General features: G+C 37.9%; 1 protein-coding gene across 1 annotated transcript in view; it reads right to left on the reverse strand.

The window, feature by feature from the left end:
• Positions 1-22,448, reverse strand: part of LOC140941538 (serine/threonine-protein kinase SMG1-like) — a 57,849-nt gene that overhangs the window by 30,920 nt on the left and 4,481 nt on the right. Inside the window, exons 5-35 of the mRNA XM_073390549.1 lie at positions 21,547-21,628; positions 21,195-21,242; positions 21,016-21,064; positions 20,048-20,124; positions 19,177-19,249; positions 17,663-17,760; positions 16,598-16,686; positions 15,944-16,028; positions 15,536-15,608; positions 15,265-15,416; positions 14,773-14,874; positions 14,521-14,597; positions 13,361-13,649; positions 12,873-13,003; positions 12,188-12,313; positions 11,313-11,431; positions 10,604-10,697; positions 10,028-10,129; positions 9,467-9,667; positions 9,051-9,135; positions 8,546-8,666; positions 8,048-8,155; positions 7,077-7,204; positions 6,384-6,548; positions 5,520-5,674; positions 5,169-5,310; positions 4,126-4,265; positions 3,424-3,702; positions 2,303-2,453; positions 1,037-1,902; positions 504-567 (exon numbers count right to left, since the gene is read on the reverse strand). Coding sequence (XP_073246650.1) covers positions 504-567; positions 1,037-1,902; positions 2,303-2,453; positions 3,424-3,702; positions 4,126-4,265; positions 5,169-5,310; positions 5,520-5,674; positions 6,384-6,548; positions 7,077-7,204; positions 8,048-8,155; positions 8,546-8,666; positions 9,051-9,135; positions 9,467-9,667; positions 10,028-10,129; positions 10,604-10,697; positions 11,313-11,431; positions 12,188-12,313; positions 12,873-13,003; positions 13,361-13,649; positions 14,521-14,597; positions 14,773-14,874; positions 15,265-15,416; positions 15,536-15,608; positions 15,944-16,028; positions 16,598-16,686; positions 17,663-17,760; positions 19,177-19,249; positions 20,048-20,124; positions 21,016-21,064; positions 21,195-21,242; positions 21,547-21,628 — 4,471 coding nt within the window. The remainder of the gene's footprint in view (positions 1-503; positions 568-1,036; positions 1,903-2,302; positions 2,454-3,423; positions 3,703-4,125; positions 4,266-5,168; positions 5,311-5,519; positions 5,675-6,383; positions 6,549-7,076; positions 7,205-8,047; positions 8,156-8,545; positions 8,667-9,050; positions 9,136-9,466; positions 9,668-10,027; positions 10,130-10,603; positions 10,698-11,312; positions 11,432-12,187; positions 12,314-12,872; positions 13,004-13,360; positions 13,650-14,520; positions 14,598-14,772; positions 14,875-15,264; positions 15,417-15,535; positions 15,609-15,943; positions 16,029-16,597; positions 16,687-17,662; positions 17,761-19,176; positions 19,250-20,047; positions 20,125-21,015; positions 21,065-21,194; positions 21,243-21,546; positions 21,629-22,448) is intronic.

Consider the following 22,448-nt stretch of genomic DNA (forward strand, 5'->3'; position numbering starts at 1 on the left):
ATCAAACATCGGAGGAAAATGGCGTATTTTGGCTTTTAGGTCACTTCTTCCTTGATTGTGTAGTGGACAGTTCATGCTGTTATATATGAAGTAGATAATTTAAAAACCAGTCTGAACCGCTCCGGGATTAACACGTGCATAGCTTCTGTACCAGAATAGATTAGTCTGTCTTGTAGTGATTAAAGAGTTGTGTTCTCAGTTCTACTCGTATCAAATCCTTCTACAATTTCCAGAGGGGGAGGAATCGCTGTTCCATTTTATTAAGGAACAAAGATTTTGGGACACTACAAGTACTTGAACAAAGTGACTAAGCTGACTATACTGGTTACACCAACCAACATCACCCTCCTTGCTGCCTCGTTCCTTCCAGTGGTTAGGTTCTGTTAAGCACACCTGACTACCCTGCCTACTATCCTGATTACCCAGACTTGACTAACTTCAATTACTCAACCACTGTATTGACTACATTGACTTCATCAACCAACATGACTCCTTCTGGTTACCTGAGGAAGATTCTCATGCACTGTTTCTTTCTCCTTCGGTAGTAGGTCAACATTTCCCATTGAGCTAAAAGCAAAAAATCATTCAGCAGAAAAGATGTAAGATCAGTGGTGATTTAAGGATGATGCTGTGTTCATTACTTCACAAGAATGAGTTTTGTCAGAGACTCGGGTTTAGTCTTTATCCAATGAAGGTGACACACACAGGCAGCGTGGCCGAGCAGTTAGAGCGCCGGACTTGCAATTTAGAGGTCCCGAGTTCAAGTCCCATTCTAACCACTCGTTGGATTTGTTCACGGTAGTCCCGAGTTCAAATCCTCGGCTACGCCTGGAAATAGCCAGCTGGTTTGCCCCCGGCCAGTTGGGATTCTTAACCCTGTTAAGTTCAATTTGAATTGTTTGTTTCAGGCATTTGCTCGGCCCCACTAGCATAAGTGCTATAGACACTGTGGAGGGTAAATAATGGAATTATTTATTTTATTTATTACACTAAAAGCAGGATTACATAATTATAACAATTTATCGTTTCCACATACCTGGCTTGTTCAACAGTCTTTCTTCCCCATCTATAACACCATCCTGCTAAATTAAACCATGCCTTGCCCAGATCTGGTGCCTGCATAGTGGCTAAGTGTAGAAGCTGTCCACAAACTGACTCAGCATCAGATATGCCACAAGCCACACTGGGGACAGCGTTACAATTCAAAGAACTTTCTGGTGCCTCATCCTGTGTAGGAATGAGGGTGCTATGACCTAGACTGACATAACTGGCTTCCAGTTCGCACAGTGAATTCATTTTCATGGCCACAGAAAGGCCATTTCCATTTATCTTTGTGACTGCAGTGAGCAATTTGCGGTCATTAAGCAACCACTTGGCAAGTGTGAGTAATGACCTCGAGTTCAGCTCACCAACATTTGAGTCAATGTCACCTAAGTTTGAGTACTGAGAAATGCTATCCGACAGGAAAAAGACAGCCTCTGAGTTTTGACCTAAAGCAAACGCTAACTTTGCACACTCCCTCTGTATTTGCATAACGTCAACTGGTTTTGCTGAGGCCATAGATGCATCATTTAAGCTCTCCATCAATGGCTCCAAAATTGATTTCTTGCTGCAGTTCATATCTTGAGAAATTTTCACAGGATTTCCCAGCAAAGATATCTGTTTCACTAAAAGCCTTTGGGCAAGACTAAAATTATGGTGCTTCCTTGCTAGCTGTGCTGTAGCCAGCTGCAGTGAAATCAGTTCACTTTTCAGATTATTTTGTTGTTTTCCCACAGAGGATGCCACGTAGTTAAGGTTTCTACAAAACCTCAGTGCTTTGATCATGGCTCCACAGTCATGTTGAGTGTGCTCTACAGTAAAAGTTCCATCTCCTTGCAGAAATGATAGGAAACCAACCTCCTGAGGGGAAGTGAAAGCATCATGTTAACAAAATGCTGATAAGTTACAACTCATTACCACAGTAACAAGGGCCAACTATTTATTACTTACAAAAATTTCACTGAGATAAAAGGAATTCTTTAGAACATTATAAATCTATAGAATGTATGACTGGTTAACGATCAGAAAACATCTCGTTCAGAAGATGCACAAGTTACCAGAACCATTTCAGAAAATTAAAAGACAATATAATGACCACTGCAGACATCATCAATAACTAACTGTCTTTGCTTTGCTGCAGAAACAAAACTGCTCACAACTGGTGCTTTGATAAGTTGCATTCATGCCGAAATATGTCTTGTCCAAACTTGAGTCCGGTTATAATCATTCGTAAAATTAATTATCATCATCAAGCAGATACCTGAGTATCCATGATTTTTTCCAAAGTAGCCGCAAACTGCAACTGAGATATGTGAGATGCTGGTATGTCTAAAGGCCACCCTAAAGTCCCAACTCGAAGCACACCCTCACTCAGCGATGTTCCATGATGAACACACTCCTTTATGGCTTGACTGTTCGGAAAAAAATCTGACAGTCATCTTATGGCACAGTCATTTTAATACAAGCCTGAAACACACAAACATAGCACCACTCCTCCAGCTCATGAAGGTGTGCTGAACAGCTGGCTTGCACTGATAGCAGCTGCCAGTGGGCCTTCTATGCTGAGTTCACAGATTTACAGTAAACATGTAATGTAAAGAGGACAAGTTGTTTTCCTATAATCCGCAACACATTCACAGCTCACTTTACAAAAGTAGGTGGTTTCTACACTGTATGATGCACCATGTATATATACTATCACAGTCAGAGTAAACATGTTCAGTTAAGGATGTAGGGAACTGTCTTGTGTCAATGCCTTTTTTATAGTCAAAAACATTTCATTCAAGATAATACTAAACATGCTTTCCCCTAATGGATAGATGTTACTCAGAAACTCTTTTAACTGTTGCTTCTTTTGACAGTTTTAATCAAGAACTTAGTGTATGGCCTTGCTCTCCATAAGCCTCTCTGTAACTTCGACTGGTAATTCTCCACCATCTTTCCTAATCCCCCTAGCTGACACATCGCCAACATTGCTGTCTTTTGGCAAACTGTTCTTCACTTTTTCCCAATGGATAGAGTTCCTGCCCATTCTTTTGCGATATCATAGGTTTGAATCCTGTTGGGAAGTGTTTTCTTTGTCCCATGCTCGTGACAAGCTGATTACCACATCTTCACCCTTTAAGTCCCAATAGTGACCAACAGCAATTTTCTCCTAATGATATCCTTACATTGTTATGAGATGAGATTATGAGAATTAACAAAATGATCACCTAAGATAAAATACTTTGATCTTTTATCAAATTCTCTTAACTAATTCTTAAAGGAGATGTATAGAGATCAGTTTGGAGAATTTGCATGTGGATATTGGGGCTTAAAGGGTTAAACAGGTTTTCTAAAGTTAGGCATTATTAACAACTGTAAACTGTAACCCTCACTTACATGATTTTCTGATCTTTTGTGTTATTGTCTTTTGACTTAGCTTTTGGAGACCCAGAAGTGAAGAACAATGTCTCTGCTTGAATCAACGACAGCTCAGCTGTTTGCTCAATCTTTTCTGGAGTCCAGACTGGAGTGAAAGTCATGTCAGGATGATTTAACTTAACCGACCAAGCAGATTTGGTCAGATTCTCAGTCAAAGAGTTCAGCGCTGCTCCTGGAATCAGCTTAAGATGGTTGCGGACTGAAGGAAAGTCAGATTCCTCAAACTTGCTCAGTGCCCTAAGAAAAGAATAATACCAGAAGCTTAAGTGAAGAAAACATGTCAAAATTACCTTATGATTTACTTTATAGAGGTTGATAAAAAGAGGTCTAAGTTGGTTGGATAGGGCTTTTCTGTGTCCTTATACACATGACAACTTCCTTTTTCATTGTCTATCTCCTTACTAGTGATTGTATTAACACAGACACAGGAAGAAAACATAAGGCCTCCTTAAACACTGACAGTTGTGGTTTCATGGACACAGATTAACAAGTTACAAACAAAAGAATAAGCAAGAATCTGTGCTGTGGTTCAATTTTATCCTTGGTTTAATTTTTATTTTATGTTTTGTTTCAAACTCGTTATCATACATTAACAAACCCCAAAGCAAAAGAAAATAAAAATTGAACAACAACATCTATTACTGAACAGTGATGACTTACTTGACATAGTTCATATCAATGTTAGCCATAAGAGCATGCTGAATGTCAGGATCTGAACACTGCTTCCTGAGGCTACCAACATGTTTCTGCCACTCCGCCACCTCACTCCACGATGACAACTTCATGTAACAGTCTGTAACCTGAAACAGAGAAAAAAGCATGTCAGATAGGAAAGTAAAGTTCTCAACAATGAAAACAACAATTGCACCAGTCAAAGAAATATTGCAGATCATATCTTGAGAGTACTCTTGGGACTCTTTCACTGCTACGATTTTTCCGAACTGGCCGACCAGACTTCTTCTGTTGGGAATTTCACTTTCAATCAAAACTGTCCAGCCACATCAGTCAATTCCTACATAACATGCAAGGAATTGATGCTTTTTTTAAAGCGAAAACTATTTCATTTTCAAAATTACTGGTCCGGCTGGCCCATTCTAACTTTTGGAAAGCACAATAGGTTCTCTTGCAAAGCTGTCCCCCAGGATGTAGGAGGATTAGGAGGATTACAATCCCCATAAAGGATAGCATTGAAATAAAAGCGGTAAAGAGCTTGAAATGACTGAAAGTGATATTGTTCATTTCAGACTGTGAAAAAAAAAAGTTGATGAAGATTAAAAAATATCCACTATGTCAGAAGTAACCCACTGACTCCCAGGCACTGGTTGGCCATTCCCACCACTAGGTTACAGGAGATGCCTGGCACACAGCTGGGATCAGTGCAGTTAGCAAATAATGATAAGGGGTGAATGTCAAGCCTGGTCAGCTAATTTTTACTACTGAACTATACCTAGTCTGCGGCACAGACAGAACTTAACTTATGGTTAAGTCCACCAACAAAACAGCACCCAAATCCTTGTTCCACGACCCCACCCGTCTACTACACGCTAGGATTGGCCTGTTAAGAAAGCCATTATCAATTTGCTAATCACGTTGAAGGGAAATTCGTTGAGTCTGTTGGGGGCCAAGGAAAATGATATCCATGCTACTTTGCAGATGTTACTAACCAGGGTTAGACAGTGTCTGCAACGTAGGCTAAACTATACCTCATTAACAAGAAAGGTGGCAGCGGCAGAAGCAGATGTTGTTGTTTCACTTGACTTGTTTTCCTTATTTTGACTTCTCTCTGCTACAGCTTTCATTGTCTCTTCCAAAGATGACTTGTATTCAGTCACAGATGATTCATACCTAGAATAAACAAATATTATATTCCAGGAAGAAGAATGAATTTTGCCACTTAAATAATTTATTAATGATGTTTTAATGAACAAAATATTTTGACACAGAAAGCTTGGCCTATACTGCTATGTGCAGCTGAAAAGGAAACACTGTACAAAGAAAACTTTTACATAACATATACAAGGGAACATTCCTGTCCTTTAGAACTTAAAACTTACCAGCCCTTAGCTTTCATAACAGTACCATTCATCCAGGAGTATTTCTGACCAGAAACCTGTTCACACCAGGACATCAAACCTGCGACTGCATGGTAACTCTTCAGTTCACACAAGGCTTCAGCTGTTTGTTGAACAGCACTGTCAAACTCTTCACCCTGAAACCAAACACACTTATAGCTTACATCCCATGGTAGAGTTCTCTAACACAAAACAAGTTTGGATAGGATAAAAATCTGGGCTAGGTCCATGAAAGGCTAAATAGTCCTAATGTAGGAACAAAATTTGGTTCAGAAAAAACCTTGCTAAACTAAACCATCTTTAAAGCAACTGGACCCAGTTAGTTTTGAGTAAGTGTCTTCCTTAATTAATACAATAAAACAAAGTAAAAACAGGATTACAAATGTAAAAATTACAGCAAAAATTAATTGGGTAGCAAGGTATAGAGTTACATATCAAAAAAAAAAAAAACTAGAGGTTGCCAAGTTTATGTATATGTTGAAGGTCAAATCTGATTTCAGCCTAATTTTGATTCAACTAAAGTTGATTCTCAATTTCACAGAGGGGCCGATTAGCCCAGATTAAATCAAAAGTATCCTGGAAGTCCAATTTGACCAGTAACAAACATAACTTTTCCCAGGATATCAGGGGAGAAAACCCTTTCTCTTCCTTCACTGAGCAGATTTAGCAAAGAAAATGTGATGACAGTGACAACTGTATGTGTGAATCTAGATATTACTCATTGCTTTATGATAGATACTACTCATTGTTTTGTCTCTGCTAAATCTGCCAAATGACTTGCTTCAACCATAATGTGTTGTCCTTTAAAGCATAATCAAAGCTCAAAGAAAAAATTGAATAACTTACTTGGGTCTTCTCTGCTTTCTTCATTTCTAAAAGAGTTTGAAATCCATGCCAAACAGTTGTGGCAGGACAGCCACAAGCTAAGCCAATTCTCATCACTGGTTTATGCACTCTGGTGAGCCACTCAAGACATGTGCCTCGATTTGTGCGGAAAAATGCCCGAACAGCCTGTAAAACATAATAGTATCAAGTTAAGAAACTCCAAACACTGAGACATACAGGATATTTCCCTCTCTGCATGAAAAATATCCCTAGTACTAGCTCTCCCCTCCTTATCCAAGAAGACAGGAGGAATGTACAACCATTGAGATGTCATAACAAAGGCATTGAATTTTCTTCAGTTATATTAAGACCCTGAGTGTTGGTCCAGCCAGTGTTTGAACCCACCACCTCCTGCTTGGGCTAAACATGCCAGGGTAGGCATGGGGAAGGAGGTATCCATAGCAACTCTGCAAATAACTACCAGCCTACCAGCAGGAAGTGTAGGAAAAATATGTAGTTCACCCTGTCAGCAGTCAAGATTTTCTGGAATTTGTCAATATAAATAGTGCAATGACATCAGTACTAACACTGGACCCAATAGAAATTCTTAAGTTTCTGCTTAGGTGTTTTTTCATTTGCAACATGGTAAAACCTGTGACTTCTGGCTTTTGGATCAAAAATAAGCTATTTTTAAAGAGATGACGGTTCTTGTACCTTGGGTGGTGAAGGAAGACCAACTACACATCCTTCATAGCCATTGTACATCAGTTTTTCTAAGTTGTCTATAAACTGCAGCAGTAAAACACACTGGAGCTGCCTCATGTAAGGCTTAGACCCAGCAGCTAACAAAGAAAAATGTATATTAAAAGTTAGACCCCTTCCATTTAAAAAAACCAGTGACTTAAATCATAATTCAATTTGATAAATTAACATAAAACTACAGAGATTTTATCTCCTTGTAATTCCAAAAATAAGCACTCAAGGCTTAACTTTTTTGGGGACCCTTTTAGAGGACTTATAGGGACTTGAAAATAGCATGGTTTATATATTTTGGAATATTACAGATATGTATTGCCTATTACAGAAACAAATATTTTTCTTGCATCACAACAAGAATATTTCCCCAGGTTATTACAGTGCAACTACCGTAACTGGGGCCACTTAAACAAAGTTGACCAATCGGATTACAGAAAAATAACAATACATTCCGGGAAAGTTGGTTGTGGACCAATCAGCAGCTCGTAAAAAAACAACAACGATAAGGTGGCCTCAGTTATAGCAGTTGCACTGTAAATAACTTATTGGATTCTTGATCTCAAAGCTTAGAGAAAAAAAACACAAAAATGATCATCCATAAATGTAAACTTTATGTTTTTTATATCATGAACCTAGGCTCTGGGTACTGTCAGAATATGCCTAATGCTAAAACTAGGATTGACTAGCAGTAGAATTCTCAACTGAACTCGCGAACCTTTGTAAACTGTAAAATTAATTATGACAACATTCCAACTTACAAAAATCATCAGCTTCAGCTACGAAGCAAGAGTTACAGCTACGTTAACAACATCATCATCACCACAATAAGCATAATAACATTAAAGTGATGTTCGTCCTTTCTAAGGATACAAAGAAGTGACTTTATAATGTGTAACAGTTACAACAGCTCCATACTAGTTGTTCATTACCTGTTTCACATTCTTCTTCTTCCATAGGACTCGGTTCTTCATGTTTTGCGATTACCGGTTTTCTTTCTTCTTCTCCATTTGCATCATTTACAAACTTCTGCAGGGCACCTGAAGTAAAAAGGAAAAATATCTATTTTTAAGTTTACATTCAACAGATAAATCATTTTATTATATAAAACCAATGAAATACCAGGTGAGCTTTCACACGAAAACTTGGTGTCTTCACATGTGAAAATATCACCGTTGCTATGGCTACATAATAAATCGCGCCTTTCACACCAAAAAACTATTAAAGTGAAATGGTTTGGTAGTTCATTATTGGTGTTTATATAATAAATAGAATATTACATGGCCGCTTGGCGATACAAAATTTCTCTTCTCGTGTTTCCACACTCGAAGAGACATTTCGTATCTCTGCGCAGCCATGTAATATCCTCTGTATCTACACTCCAAATTTGGCAAGGTAAGTGAGTAGACTGAAGATGGGTATAGCACTACCTTCAATTGCTTGAAATGTTTCTTGCGCTCTTCCAAGAGGAGTACGCAGTCGTGACAAAAGACAAAACTGAGCAGCTTCCCATGTGGCCCAGAACCAAAGCAAAGATTCACATCTGTTAAACTGAAAAAAAAACAGAAAAACTATATCACATTTTTTGGACACTTTAAATGCTAATATCCACCATGTTCTTTCTCTGTGTGAAACTAATGAGGACATTCTCTCAAAAGCCAAAACATTACCGTCAGAGATGAATTATTATATTCTCAAAAGTTTATGTTTGATACAGGGATAGGGAGGCATTAGATGTCAGTTACTTTAATTAGGATTAGAATCAAAAAATAAATGAAAGAAAGCCAGTTTTAGGCTGTTTGAAGTAAGCCCTGACCGCAGTTTTTGAGCTTAAAGGGTTTCTACTGACAGTTCTTTAGTACTAGGTATGGGTCAGTTTGAATGAGTCTGAGCAAAGAAATGGAGTAACTTCTCTGTACAACTACACTTGCATACCTGAGTCATCTCTGTTTCTGTATATTTCTGAACTCTGTTACAGCTGTGAAACAGCCTTGTTAACCAGTCTACATTCAGGTCTTTGCTGCAAGGAAAAAAATAATTATAACCAAGTATACTTAGAAGAAGGTCATATTAGTTCTCCTTGACTTTCTAACATTCATCGTTTATCTTTTTTAACAGGAAAATCTTCTCGCAAAAAACTTTCTCTTCCAAATGACCAATTTTCAAGTAGGAATCTAAAGGGATATTTAATATTGTTGTCACTACTATAACACACATTTCACCAATAAACTGTGTTTGAAAGGTGCAAAGAAATGCAATAATGCAATATTTTCAGCAAGATGTGAGATCAAACAGTTACAACGAAACTACAGCAGCAACAAATCACTGAATAAACTCCAGTCACATGCTACCTTGGAAATACACCAGACAAAATAAATCCCATCACCATTTGGAAATCGTGAGAATGAAACGAGCCAGTCGGAGCCTTGATAACATGGCCTTTACGAGCCAGCCACACATCAGTGCAGCTGCTAATCAAGGGTTTCCCAACATGAACACCATTCCCTCGTCCTTGACTACTTCTGGATTCAAAGAGGCTCTGATGAAGGGAACTGCAGTGAAAGAAAGTCTCAATGTAATTTATGTAGAAGAACCTAGGTTTCAGACACAGAAATAAGGAGTTTAAGAAACATGGTTTTTGAGCGATGCACGTCAACCAAAAGTGGACTTTTTACAAACTTGGGTCGTGATTTTGAACAAGTAGTTTCCTAGCAGATCGTCTCTATCAGTAAAACACTTAGCAATACAAATTTGGTAGCATCAAGGCATATGAAAAGGGAAACGGACTCACTACTTACTTTGATTTAAACACTAAATGCAAAAATAATTAAGCACTACAGCACCATAAAAAAATTAGAGGTAGAAAACATCCAATTTTATGCTAAACACCTAAACTGAACATTGGTGCAAACCTTGTTAAAAGGTCTGTTGGCAGAGCTTTGATGAGCTGCTGATAGCTATCGCGGACATCCTTGTTCACATCCATCAAACGGATAGCACAATCCTCAAAAAATCTAGCAGTGACATGATAAAAAATATTATTTTCAACAACACAGCACAACTGAGGACCAGAAGTGAGTTTGGACAAAAATGAGAAACAGCATGATGATAATAACCTTGTAAAAAAACCTGGTTCAAGTTCTATCGTCACTAGCAAAATGTTTACTGTTTTTTGTTTTTAAAGCAATCTTATGCTATACAGTTTAGGAAGTAAAGTCTGGTGAATGTATTGACAGCACATAAACAGGAAAAAGAACAGAGGCACCTCATGAAATTTAGAATATTTGTGTTTGAAACATTTTATCCAAAATAAAGCATATTTTGACCTTGGTGAACTTTAAATAACAGCAATGCTCTCGGGGATCAAAAATACAAATAATGCACAGAATAGACAAAATGTATCATAATACATTAATATTTGGTCATGTTGAGTGCCCAAAATTTTTGAAATCAGAAGAGCAAATAAATAAATCAGAAAAAAATCTCACTTTCTGAGGCATTCCCGTGATAAGACTTTCAGATCCACCAAGATATTCAGACAAAGAGAAATCTCCAATGAAATGCTGGGATTGTGGTCAAAGGCTGTGGATAAAGCCAATTCAACACCTCATTATATGAAAATACCAGCTATTGAAATTTATGTGCATCAGTTCTCAATAAAAGGATGTAATCTAACAGTGAAGAAGTCACTGATACCATGATTAAATTAAGCATCACAAATTAATAGGGTATTAAATGAGGTTAAATAAATATTCAACACAGTTAACAACAAGGAGCGCGGGTGTGGTCAGCGGTCAGTCCTTTGGCTCAAGCGCGGTCAGCCTTGCTTGCATCACCTCCATGTGCTCAGTACAGTGTTTTCGTGGCGGCCATTCTCTTCGTTTACCCTTTGGATCATTCTTTTACCCCTATCCCCCCCGACTTAATTCTTCTACTGTTAAATCAGTGTGACAGGTGCCTGGTTCCATTTGCGTGGGGGCTCATGGCTGGAGGGTGTGGGTTTGCCAGCCATGGGGGTGTAACTCTGCCTAGGGGCTGGCTGTGCTAAAGGTGGAAGCCCCTGGACATCCCGGGCACCCACCTCCACTCAGCGATGCAGTTGTTAATGTGTCATGTCCAAGTTAACAACACATTGCTTATGGTCAAAACTCCTTTTCCAAACAAGATTTTTATTGAATCTGGGGAAGGGATGCTTACCTGAGGGTAAAATGCTCAGTGCTATGGAATCCATGTTTACATGTTTGGTCACTAATGTCAGGACACTACTACCCAGTGTTCTGTCTAAAACCTCCACCAGCCACACCAAACACAACTTTCTAAAATGAAGAAAGGAAGAAGAACAAAAATGAAGACTGCTAGGCTGCAAATAGAGTCAAACCTCTGTGTGAGACCACCTCTGATCTGGTAAGCAATCACCTCCCATAAGACACCACATATCCAAAAGACCAAAATGTTCAGGGAAACTTGCCCTATGGTTTCCACCTCTTGTAAATAACCATCTCCGGTAAGCAACCATAACCACTTTTCAGGGAGACAGTTAAATTATTTTCCATTGTTTTCAACCTCTTGTAAGCATCTGCTTTACACATGGTCTGATCTTTTAGTTCACTGTATGTACTTCACTACTCAGAACTACACCTTGGTAACTCAAAAATTGCATGCAATAATACTTCTCTTCCAAAATGTAGATGTGTAGGGAACTCTTCTTGAAAGGGACCCCATGTGGTTTGATTCTTGTAAGCAACCACCTCCTGTAAGCGACCACTATATCTTTGCATTTTGGGTGGTCGCTTATGGGAGGTTCAACTGTAAAATATTTTTTTAAAATACAATAGAGCGAATTTTTCACTTTTTGACTGGAAAAAGCAGAACTTAAGTCAGACATCACAATATTTCCTTTATAAAATCACATATATTAATTTTGTATTTTCAGAGAGGAAGTATGTAAGGAGGATATGATCTTTTTCATGTACTTACTGGGTTTTAATTTACAGCTTGGTGATGGGTTTTAATTTACAGCTTGAGCTACCATTCAGAATTTTGGAAAATTAATTTGAGGGGATATTGTTTACCTGGAATCTTGTGGCGTGCTAGAATTTCTTAATACTTCGGAAAGTAAGCTAAACATTGTGACAATGTCTCCATCGTCTGACACTCGTATTCCCTCTGATGGAGAATTAGGAAGAAAGTGGTTGTACCTGGAAAGAGATAACACAAGCTATGGCTTTGAACCAACAATATTACAACAGGAAAGCTGTTATTTTAGTGCTGGCTGGACTTAGTTGACCAAAAAAAGTGGAGTAATAAAACCTATGGAAATTCCTATAACAGCATAATTCACCACATACAGGGCTGTCAGTAAGGGCCCGGGCCTTGGGATTTCTTCTTGGTATGATGAGCATGGCCCATAGCTACTTTCATATGAAACCAACAGGAAAATAGAACTTAAAGTAGATCCTGGTTGTTCAATTTTCTGCATACAAATCACATCTATCTGGCAACTTGAAATCTTAGTGACAGCCCTGCTGCATAGCTTCCAAATAAAGCATCATTCAAATGGATACTAACAATAATGTTGCTACGGCAGTACTCCATTTGGGCAAGCACAGCATCACAATTTATCATTTTTGAAATGAAAGAAAAAATCCACTGTTTTACTATTGTTAAGTCCCAGGCTTAGACAGCAGTTTTGTTATTCCCACAGAATATTAGTTCCAGGATTCAATTTCTCAAACAAATGAAAACATTTACATGTACCTCTGACAATATGTGTATAGCGCATGAAGAATGGTGTACTGTACAGATGGGTGGCAGACAGCAATCCTCCACTGACACGCATTTAGACGCTGAGTTAGCAGTTGAAAAGGGCTGGGAGAGAGCTTCCACAACTGAAAAATTAAAAATGTTTTAATGTAATTTTTCTTAGCTTACCATCATGTCCAGGAGCAAAAATACATACTACAAGCATTCTTTGTCCACAATCAGAAGTTGAATTCATGTGGAAAGTTGCAAGATCGTTAATACATGTAGTAATAGCAAACTAAGCCTGAAATGTGGTTATTCAAATAAAAGCTACCAAGTGGATGTAGCACTTCAGAATCATACTGTTTGTGTTACCTCTAAAATAAAATCCATTACTTTTATATTTGGGTAATAATCACATTCACAGCCCAAACGAATAAAAACTAGTTTCAGCAGAAATGAAAATTCCTTTAAAATGCTCATGAACAAGGTCTCAATCTTACCCTCAAAATTGCTGATTTGGATGTGGCAATTTCTGACAGGGCACACAAGTCAAAGATCAGAATTGTTTCCAGCTCATGAACACTGCGGTATTGTACCAAGCTACTTGCACGAGTGTTATCAACGAGACTTGATGCCTCGTTTTTGTTCATGTTATCCTCAGGATCAATAGAAGTTTCCTTTCCATCATCACTGCCTGATGGAGGCTCTAATTTGCTGTCAGTCTCATCTTGGCCGTCCAACATTTTCTTCAGAATGGAAAAGCTCTCAGTAAGCTCTGTCACAGCGATGCTGCAAAAGGAAAGCAACGCAACCTTGAGGTTAGACTAACCTAAACCTCCTTTTAAGTGATCATGCACTAAACTGTCAATGGCTATGCTGTGGATTTCTTTTTATCCTTGGTTTTTGTTTGCTTGTAAGTTTTCAGTGTTTTTTTGGCATGCAGTATGCCACAGCAGTTATAGCACTGAATTTGCAAGCCCTGAGTTCAATCACCGCTCTGACCACAAGCTGGATTTGTTCTCAACAGACTTAAAATAAACTCCTTGGTCATGCTTATAAATACAGGTGAATAACTGGTTTGCCTCTCATCCGTTGAAATTTTCACTTGTTATGTTCCCTTTTAATTATCTGTTTCCATCCTTAATTATGGGCCACAGTGTAAACATCTAGGTCACCAGTAATAAACTGTGTTGCCCGTTACCCCTTTTATCCCTGTCAATAACTTCCCTCGGCAGTTGACCATTTTTTAGCCGTGTGCTCAGTGCCCTGACCTTTGAATAGGAGCGAGGCTGGCAGTGACCTTGTTTTTCATATGTAAATGATCATGTTCACAGGCTTATTAACATGAGAATACCACAATTTGCACATGAAAAGCAGGACAGTTTGTAACAAAACAAGGTCACCACCAACCTCACTTCTATACAAAGGGCACTGAGCACACAACTGTAAAAAAGGCCAGGGCACTAAACATACAACTGTAAAATGGCCTATTAAAAAACAACAACAACAAACAAAAACAAAACTAAATCAAAACTGAGACAGAGCCAACAGCAACAATAATCATGGTTACAGGCTGTTATGACAACACTATTTTTCGACTTTCAACTTAATCACTGCAATGCAAAAAGCGACATTTTTAAACATGAACATCTTTACTTACTTGTAAGCAGTCTCCAGAAGAGGGACATCATGAATGCCAAGAAAACCTTGATAAATCTTCATCACTGATGATAAAACCTACAAAGTTTAATAGCAAGATCAAAGGTCAGTTATAATATTTTTGCATAATTAACGTTGTCAGCACCTAGGCTTTATCTGAAGGCTGAGACAGAGATTGAGAAAAGGAACTGAGTCACAAGAACAACAATGCATTGCTGCCTGCACAAAAAAGTCATGTTTCACATGTACTTACTGCTTGGTCAGAAGAAAAGCGCAATTTCATCACAGGGCAACCAGGTTCCAAGAGCTGTTGAATGAAAGCCGCAGGAATAGCTGTGTTCACATGAGCTATTACCTGCAATGATATTTACATGTGATTAGCTAACAGAAAACTGAGTAATAAAATAAAATAATAAAGAAATTTGTAACTCTTGACTCTACTCCAATTCTTTTGTTCCCTTGCTGCCTTTTTACCCATTCACACCTGAACCACCCATACCAACTTGGATCCACATCCCTTGTATCACTGGTGAGATAATCAATTTTAACTGTCAAAGACAACTTTGACACCTTACTTGTGCAGAAAAAAGAGATCCTTCAAAACCTGACTGAGCACAACTCAGTCAAACAGGCCAGAGGAAAATGCCAAAAAAAACAACATCTTATTAAGTTGACAAAAAAAATTCCAGTGAAACTCTTGTACTACATGTACAGTTAGATATTTGCAAAAACAGGAATTGTGTACCTTTTCTATGAGCTGAAGAGCAGACATGATGTGAGGATAGGTTACACAAGAGGCACTCTGGAGTTGCTGAATCACAAAAGCTGCAGTTATTTCACAGCAGCAAGAAAAGTAAGGCTGAAGCCATGAACACATGGACGCTAAACACTCGTTGGCTGAAATAGGTGCAAGAACATTACATCATAATCATTACTAACGAATTAATCTGGCCTGAATTTAATACTGAAACAAGAACAAAATTTACATATACAACCTTAACAACAGTACATTGTACCTGATACAAACAGCTTTTCATAGTAGTAGGAGTAGCCAGACATGTTAATACACTGAATAATTCTTTGAATCAACTGAAAAGCACAAAAATCTAGTTGTCAAAGAAGGTCTAAACCATTGTGATCCACATTAACAAACTATTTAAACATTACTGAGGCAGGTTGCAAAACAAAAACTTTGTCGTGGAAAGCCTACAGCCTTTTGATTACAGCTATAAACATTTTTGTGGAGACACCAATAATTATCTATTCTTATTAACACTCATACAGAAGCATGCATGGGCCTGATTACCGTTGAAAATGACTTGTGTTTACTTTACACTTTAGGAGAAGACTAATACAAACATGTAGAAATCATTTTAAGTTTACTGAAGAACATGACAGAAATATTTAAGAATTTTTTATTCTACCTCAGTCAAGTAAGATGGTGTAATGGAAGGACTTCTGTTTGGAGAAAAGCTTGGTCCAATACCGTTAACAACTGTAGTAAACACTCTGTGGAAAAAATGAAAATCTAAGCCTAAAAAAATTAAAAAATGCAAGGCACTTAATAGTTAATGATAGCACAACCAGGGTGCAAAGAAAGTCTGTTTTACAGCCTGCCATTCGGGCAAGCTGTAGATAGCATGTACTAGCCCACAAGTCATTTCAACTAGCCCCAAAACCCTTTTTGATTAGCAGGATTGATTACAATCCTTCTGTAATTTGAATTTCCCCAAAAAACAGCACTTGCCCGTCGGACAAGTTAAGAACAAAAAACACTAGCCCGATAGCAAAATCCACTAGCCCTGGGCTGTCGTACACGACTTTCTTTGCACGCTGACAACCAGAGTCTCAGGAGAACTTACAAACAGCACAGCAATACTTTTTCACCTTCTTGAATCTTTCAGTTTCAGTTTTTAGCTCCAAGTTTGAAAATGTACTACAAACATAATAGTTTGCCTCACATGGCCACTAATTCCAATGCTAAAATTATTCTTGTCAAGACTTTACGAAAGTGTTCGTAGTATGGCAAGAGTATCAACAATGACAACTACACACCACCAGACCATCATTAACCATACCTAACTAAAGCTGTCAATCTTGGAAGAGACACGTAAGGTAATGGAATTTCATCTGAACTCACAACTTGGTTAGACAACATGCCTAATTCCTGAAATTACAAGTATACATTTTAGTCAACCCTTTAAGCCCCAATATCCAAATACAAATTCTCCAGATTGATCTCCATACATTTCCTTAAAGAATTGGTTAAGAGAATTTGTTTGTTTATCAAAGCTTTTCACATCAGGTGATCATTTTATTGATTCTCACCACTTTTCCTCTAGATTTTGTATTGACATAGTTAGAAGAAATTTGACTTTAGTCACCCTTGGGACTTAAAATTAAAGGGTCAACGAGGCCTGGTGTAAGGAGTCTCTCTGTAAAGTGTACACACAACAAAAGTTATTTCAGACCCTTCATCTGGGTGCTGTTCTGGTTCAAACCAAATCAATGCACAGTGCCTCATATGAAGGAAATATGCAGTAAAACCCTGTGTATAAGAACCTGGATTTTTTAATTTAGCCTTAACAGGTTCTTATATAAATGGTACTTAAAGCAAATTCAGACTACCAAGGTTCTTAAAATAGGTTCTTATATTTTCATAAGAATTTCATTTCAGTATATTATAAATATCATCTTATAATACAATATAAATCATTTATACCATAATGCCTAAAGGCAGTACAGTGCAGGTATGTCCTTAACAAAACATAACACACAAGCTCACAGTCAGTTCCCTGAAATGCCATTTCAAAGTTGATACACTTTTACAGCAACTTCACCGATAAGAACCTAACTTAAAATTTTAGACTTAATAGGTTCTTATGTGTAGGTGGCTTAAAATGAAAATTTTAGCCTAACAGGTTCTTAAAACCCAGGTTCTTATAAGCAGGATTTTACTGTAACTTAAACAAATGACAGGACAGCTAATAAAATTATCTGGACATTCATTTCTGATGTAGTTTACTAACTAAAGAGAAATAGTAATAATGCATGAATGTAAGTTTTTGTTCCAAATTCCTAAATATCTAAATTTGTGAAAAAAAATGTTTAAACATAACCAAATACTCTTTTGCCAACCTTACCTCAGCATAAGCTTCCATATCTTCTAAAAACTGACTCAGGAGTGTAAGAGAGAAGGCAATGTCTGAGGCCCAGTAGTCATGCAACTTTACCAGGCATTCTGTAAAAGTATGAAAAACCCTGCAGTGCTCGACTTTCGGAAAAAATCTTGGGGCCAACAGGCCCCCATGTTTTCATTTTTGGTCGCCAGAACAAGTATTCTGGTCGCCAAAAATTATATATTATAAGGAATTCAAGCTTAAGGTTCAGGAAATGGAATACACATTAAGAAAAACAAACTTAAGGAATCTTAAAAAAACTTATTTGGGATATTAAAGAACAAAATCTGCAAAATTTGTTTTGCGTCCCATGTATTTGCACGTTCAGAAATGAACATCGGTGAAACTTCATCTATTTCGCGGTTGCCTAACACGTGATCGAAAGTCTCCAGAAAGAGGAAACGTCACTAATGTTTTCGGGCAATGAAGTTGATTTCGCGAGAAGTCTGTTAGACAAACAGCATGAGTTCAACGGCACTTCATTAGAAGTCAATAAAATACTTCAGAGCTTTTATTTGGGTCGCCACGCTCAACAGAAATTTGCGTAAAGTTGTTTACAAGAATTGCGAAGTTCGAGTAAGCGCTGTTCGTTCTCGATTAGCTTCGATTAGCTTTAGCTTTTATCAGACTAATCTGCTATCGAGTCCGCAATCGAGATACATGTTGGGCAAAAAGAAATTGTTTTAAATATCGATGCGCTAAAAGTCATTCCCGGAGAAACAGGGGACGATCTGTTGAGAATTGCGATCGATTTGCCCGAAAGTCGATAAGTCTTTCGTCGAATTCATTCATTTCACAATCCTCTTTCAAGTAAACGTAGATTAGAGTGTTGAAAGAAATCGTTAAAGCGTTTAGACAAATCGTTAAAATGTTTAGAAAAACCGTTAGAACGTTTGGGCAAAACGTTAGAGCGTTAGCAAAACCGTTAGCTATCCGTTAGTTTTGTAAAGGATAACAGATTATCATTAGTGTACGTTTACCCAAAGAAGAAAGTCACCTATCTTGGTGGCCAGGTTGGCGACTAGCGGTGAAAATTTAGTCGCCACTGAGTAAAAGCTGGTCGCATTGGCGACCCCACAGGTCGCAACGTCGAGCCCTGCCCTGCCTGTAGCTCATTATTAAGTACATTGTATAATTTGCATTAGAAATCACACCATAGTTTTGTTACATGTGCACCATCACTAACATAAAACATAAGACAGTCAGCTCCTTTGGCGTGTAGGTAGAATCATTGTAATCATCACTCAGATTCCACCACTCTAGTTGTAGCCTACATAGCTAGCACCTTTGCTGGAGTGATATGAGTAAAATTTGCCACCAAAGCAGCAAAGCCACATAAAGAATAAATTTTCACTTTTGCCAAAACCACAAATGCAAAATTTTTTCATTATTACACACTGTTGTCACTGTCCACTACAAACAAAAAAAGCGTTGTCTGTCAAAGGGAGAGACAGAAATAACTGGCTTAAACAACAAACCTGAAGTGTATAGAGTAAGGGATGCTGGCTGAGAGGTGTCAATGTGCCACCCGACAAGAATGTCAACGGTATCCTAATAAGAATAAAAACACAACATGAATAACAGTACATCTACTTACCCCTTTCACTCCCAATACTCACTGAAGAAACAAAATCACAAAAAGTACAGGTATTTTTCCTCAAATTCTGCTAAAGTTAGGCCAATGAAGTTTCATTTAAATGGAAAGACCATAGGAGTTTGCATTTGCACACATACGCCAAAGTTAGAGTCAATCTTGCCACAAGGTGGTCTACTACATATAGGCTTTACGACATTGAATACTTGTAGTCAGGCAGAGTCCCAACCCTTTCATCAGAATACCACAAGAGCATCAACAAGTACAGTTTGTCATAGGTGAGTCTAAATAGCTGCATAATTGAGAATTCTAACGATTCCAATTAACAATCACTCCCCCCCCCCCCCTTCCTGTTCAAGCTTGTCAAGTCACCTGGCACATTCGAGTCTGGGACCACAACAGGCTTGAACAATCATTCTTAACAGAGCTGTCATTAAGGGCCGTAACCTGTAACACCTGTTACGGCTGAACTCACTCGATGTTACAAGTGATCAAAGTAGAAAGCTAAAGGAGGCACTACAAGTTTTTGTGAGATTTTACGGGTGAATCTTCTTTTGTTACGGCTGCTGAAAAACTTAATGACAGCCCTGCTTAACAATTGCTTGCAAATAGGTCATGCTAGACACGTTGATTTCATTGCTGACATTGACATTGGTCAAGAAGCTCCCATGTGTTGATGCCTTTGTCACAGATACCATCCTATCACAGCAAGGATTAGTCAGACCACTACAGCTGAACTTAATTGAGGAACTTACCCTAAAATGTCCAGCAAATGCATGTGGGTAATCCAAAGCAATTGGCATCATCACATTTAAGGCTGCACGTAGCAAGTCTGTCAAGCAACAACAAATTGTCAGCTGTATAGAGGAAAGAGAATATCATTTCTTTTTTGTCTAGTCCAAACTTACAACAAAGTGAATCATTCCTGTTTTGCAGATTTTAGTTCAGTTTTAACTTGTACAATTTTAATAGTTATCATCACCATCACTAATAAGTGACTTCATGACAGGCAGTTGAAAACTTCCTCCTGCTCTTCTCTTCTAACCCAGAGCACGTTTGACCTTTTTTTTTCAGGTGAGAGTTGGCCTTAGCCATTGTCACTGGAGGTATTGCAGATAGCACTCTGTTGTAAGTCATGCATTCTGCAAGTCTGAAGTGCTCACTACTTTTAGATGGTAAAAATGACGTTCCCTTCAGGAATATCCACAGATTACAGTATATCTCTTACACATAACCAGAGTTCATGCCGAATAAGAGAGCTTTAGAATCAAGGAAGAGGACAGCTACCAGGACAACATTTAATTTTAAGTTTTCTCACCAATTCTCTAATATAGAGACCCTGGAAAGCTTCATTGTACTATTTTTTTTACCACCAAAGTTAGCACGCTTATTTGCATTGAAGGGGGTTAAGCCTTCTCCCGATTACTAAATGATAAAATTTCTAATATTTGATAACTTGTTTTTGCAACTACAACATCCTCGCTAAAACTCCTAGTGGACTGACAATGGCTACCACATTTTCCCACCAAAATAAGGTTGGTTTTCACGCATGCACTACTTAGTATTGAGAAAATCCTGTTCTCGTAGTTGCCCTCATCTTAGAATCTAAAGCTTTCTAATAGCTTTAGATAATAGCTTCAGATTTGATCACACTTTTTTTATGGTAAGCAGGATTATGACGCAAAATCATGAACTTTAGTGACTGATAAACATTGCTGTATACCTGAGGAATCTACATTTTCCAGCATGTTCTGCAAGCTGCTCATGACATTCTGAAAAAAAGAAACGGTCATAATAATGATAAGTTCAAGTGTCACTGAAAATAACCACATAGTTTCTTAGAATCAATAATAAGGCATGCTGAAGAGTATTTACACTTCTTTATATTAGTTTTTTACTAACCATCATGAAATCTCTAAAGTATTTATTTTTTGTATCCACTTGAATAGCCTGCATACGAGAAAAAAGCAGAAAATGTTTTATTACATCCAGAGTCCAAGATACCTCTATTAAACACACAAAACACGTAATCGAAAAGATTAACATTTACTGAAGTTGAAACAATACAAAATTGTCATGAACCTTTTAAATTTAAATTACTAATATAGTCGGAATAATTTGAATTCTTGTTACATCATTTCAGAAGCAAACAAAACAGTTACTTGTACATGAATATAAACAAATTTATAATTCACTCTCTATGCATGTTTGACTCATAACTGTTTTAAAACAGACAAGTAAATAAAATATTTACCTTTGACAGTGCTGACAACAGCAAGATCTTAACTTCGTCAGCTACAGAAGACTCAAGTTTGGTAAAAATCCATTGAAAAAACCTAAGAAGAACAAAAGGGGATGAGAAAAGGTGCTGTATCAAACATTTTGGCCCAGAAGGCCAAGAGCTAAGAACATGCATACACCTATTTGGGTCCCTCATGTAAGATATTATTGTGGGAAACCAGAGGAGCCCGCAATCCTAATCTCCAAGTTGCTATTATGCATGAGCACAATGTATGTACCCAGCATTTGATTGGACTTCCACTAAGAATGACTGGTGTGAATAGAATGTAATCTGATCACATGTACTGTTTGGACCTTCTATCATACACAATCTGATGTGCCTACTATTTGACCTTCTATCACATGAAACTTACACAAAGCACAGCATTGGAGCCAGTGCTTCTTGACTTTCAATTGATCCTGTACACACTCCCTAACCTTTGGTTAGATGAGGTTAAAAAGGTTGGTATGAAGAGCAGTCCCATTTTAGGGGCATTCTAGGCACTGTGTTTAAGACATGTAACACAGCCAAAATCAAACTGGCAAACCTTAACAAACAATTTACAAATAGGCCACTTGCAAAAAGAGGACACATGACCAATGCTTCCTTTAAACAATGAGTTCGAATCTTGCTGATGCCAAAAATTGATGGAGCGCATAAAAATGATCTTACACCCAAAATTTGAGAGCAAACGCATTTAAGGGAGATATTTCATGGCACTTGGATTTTCAACAGAGTAGTATGATTTGTACTGGCCACCATGTCGGAGGGCATACTCTTGCCCTCCAACATGGCGGCCAAAACTCCTCTTTGCTTGTATCTTGTTAAACTTTAGATAGTTACGCTCAGACATGCTGAAAACGTTACCACATCAT

This window comes from Porites lutea, chromosome 6 (assembly GCF_958299795.1).
Source record: "Porites lutea chromosome 6, jaPorLute2.1, whole genome shotgun sequence".
In the NCBI taxonomy this organism is placed as follows: domain Eukaryota; kingdom Metazoa; phylum Cnidaria; class Anthozoa; order Scleractinia; family Poritidae; genus Porites; species Porites lutea.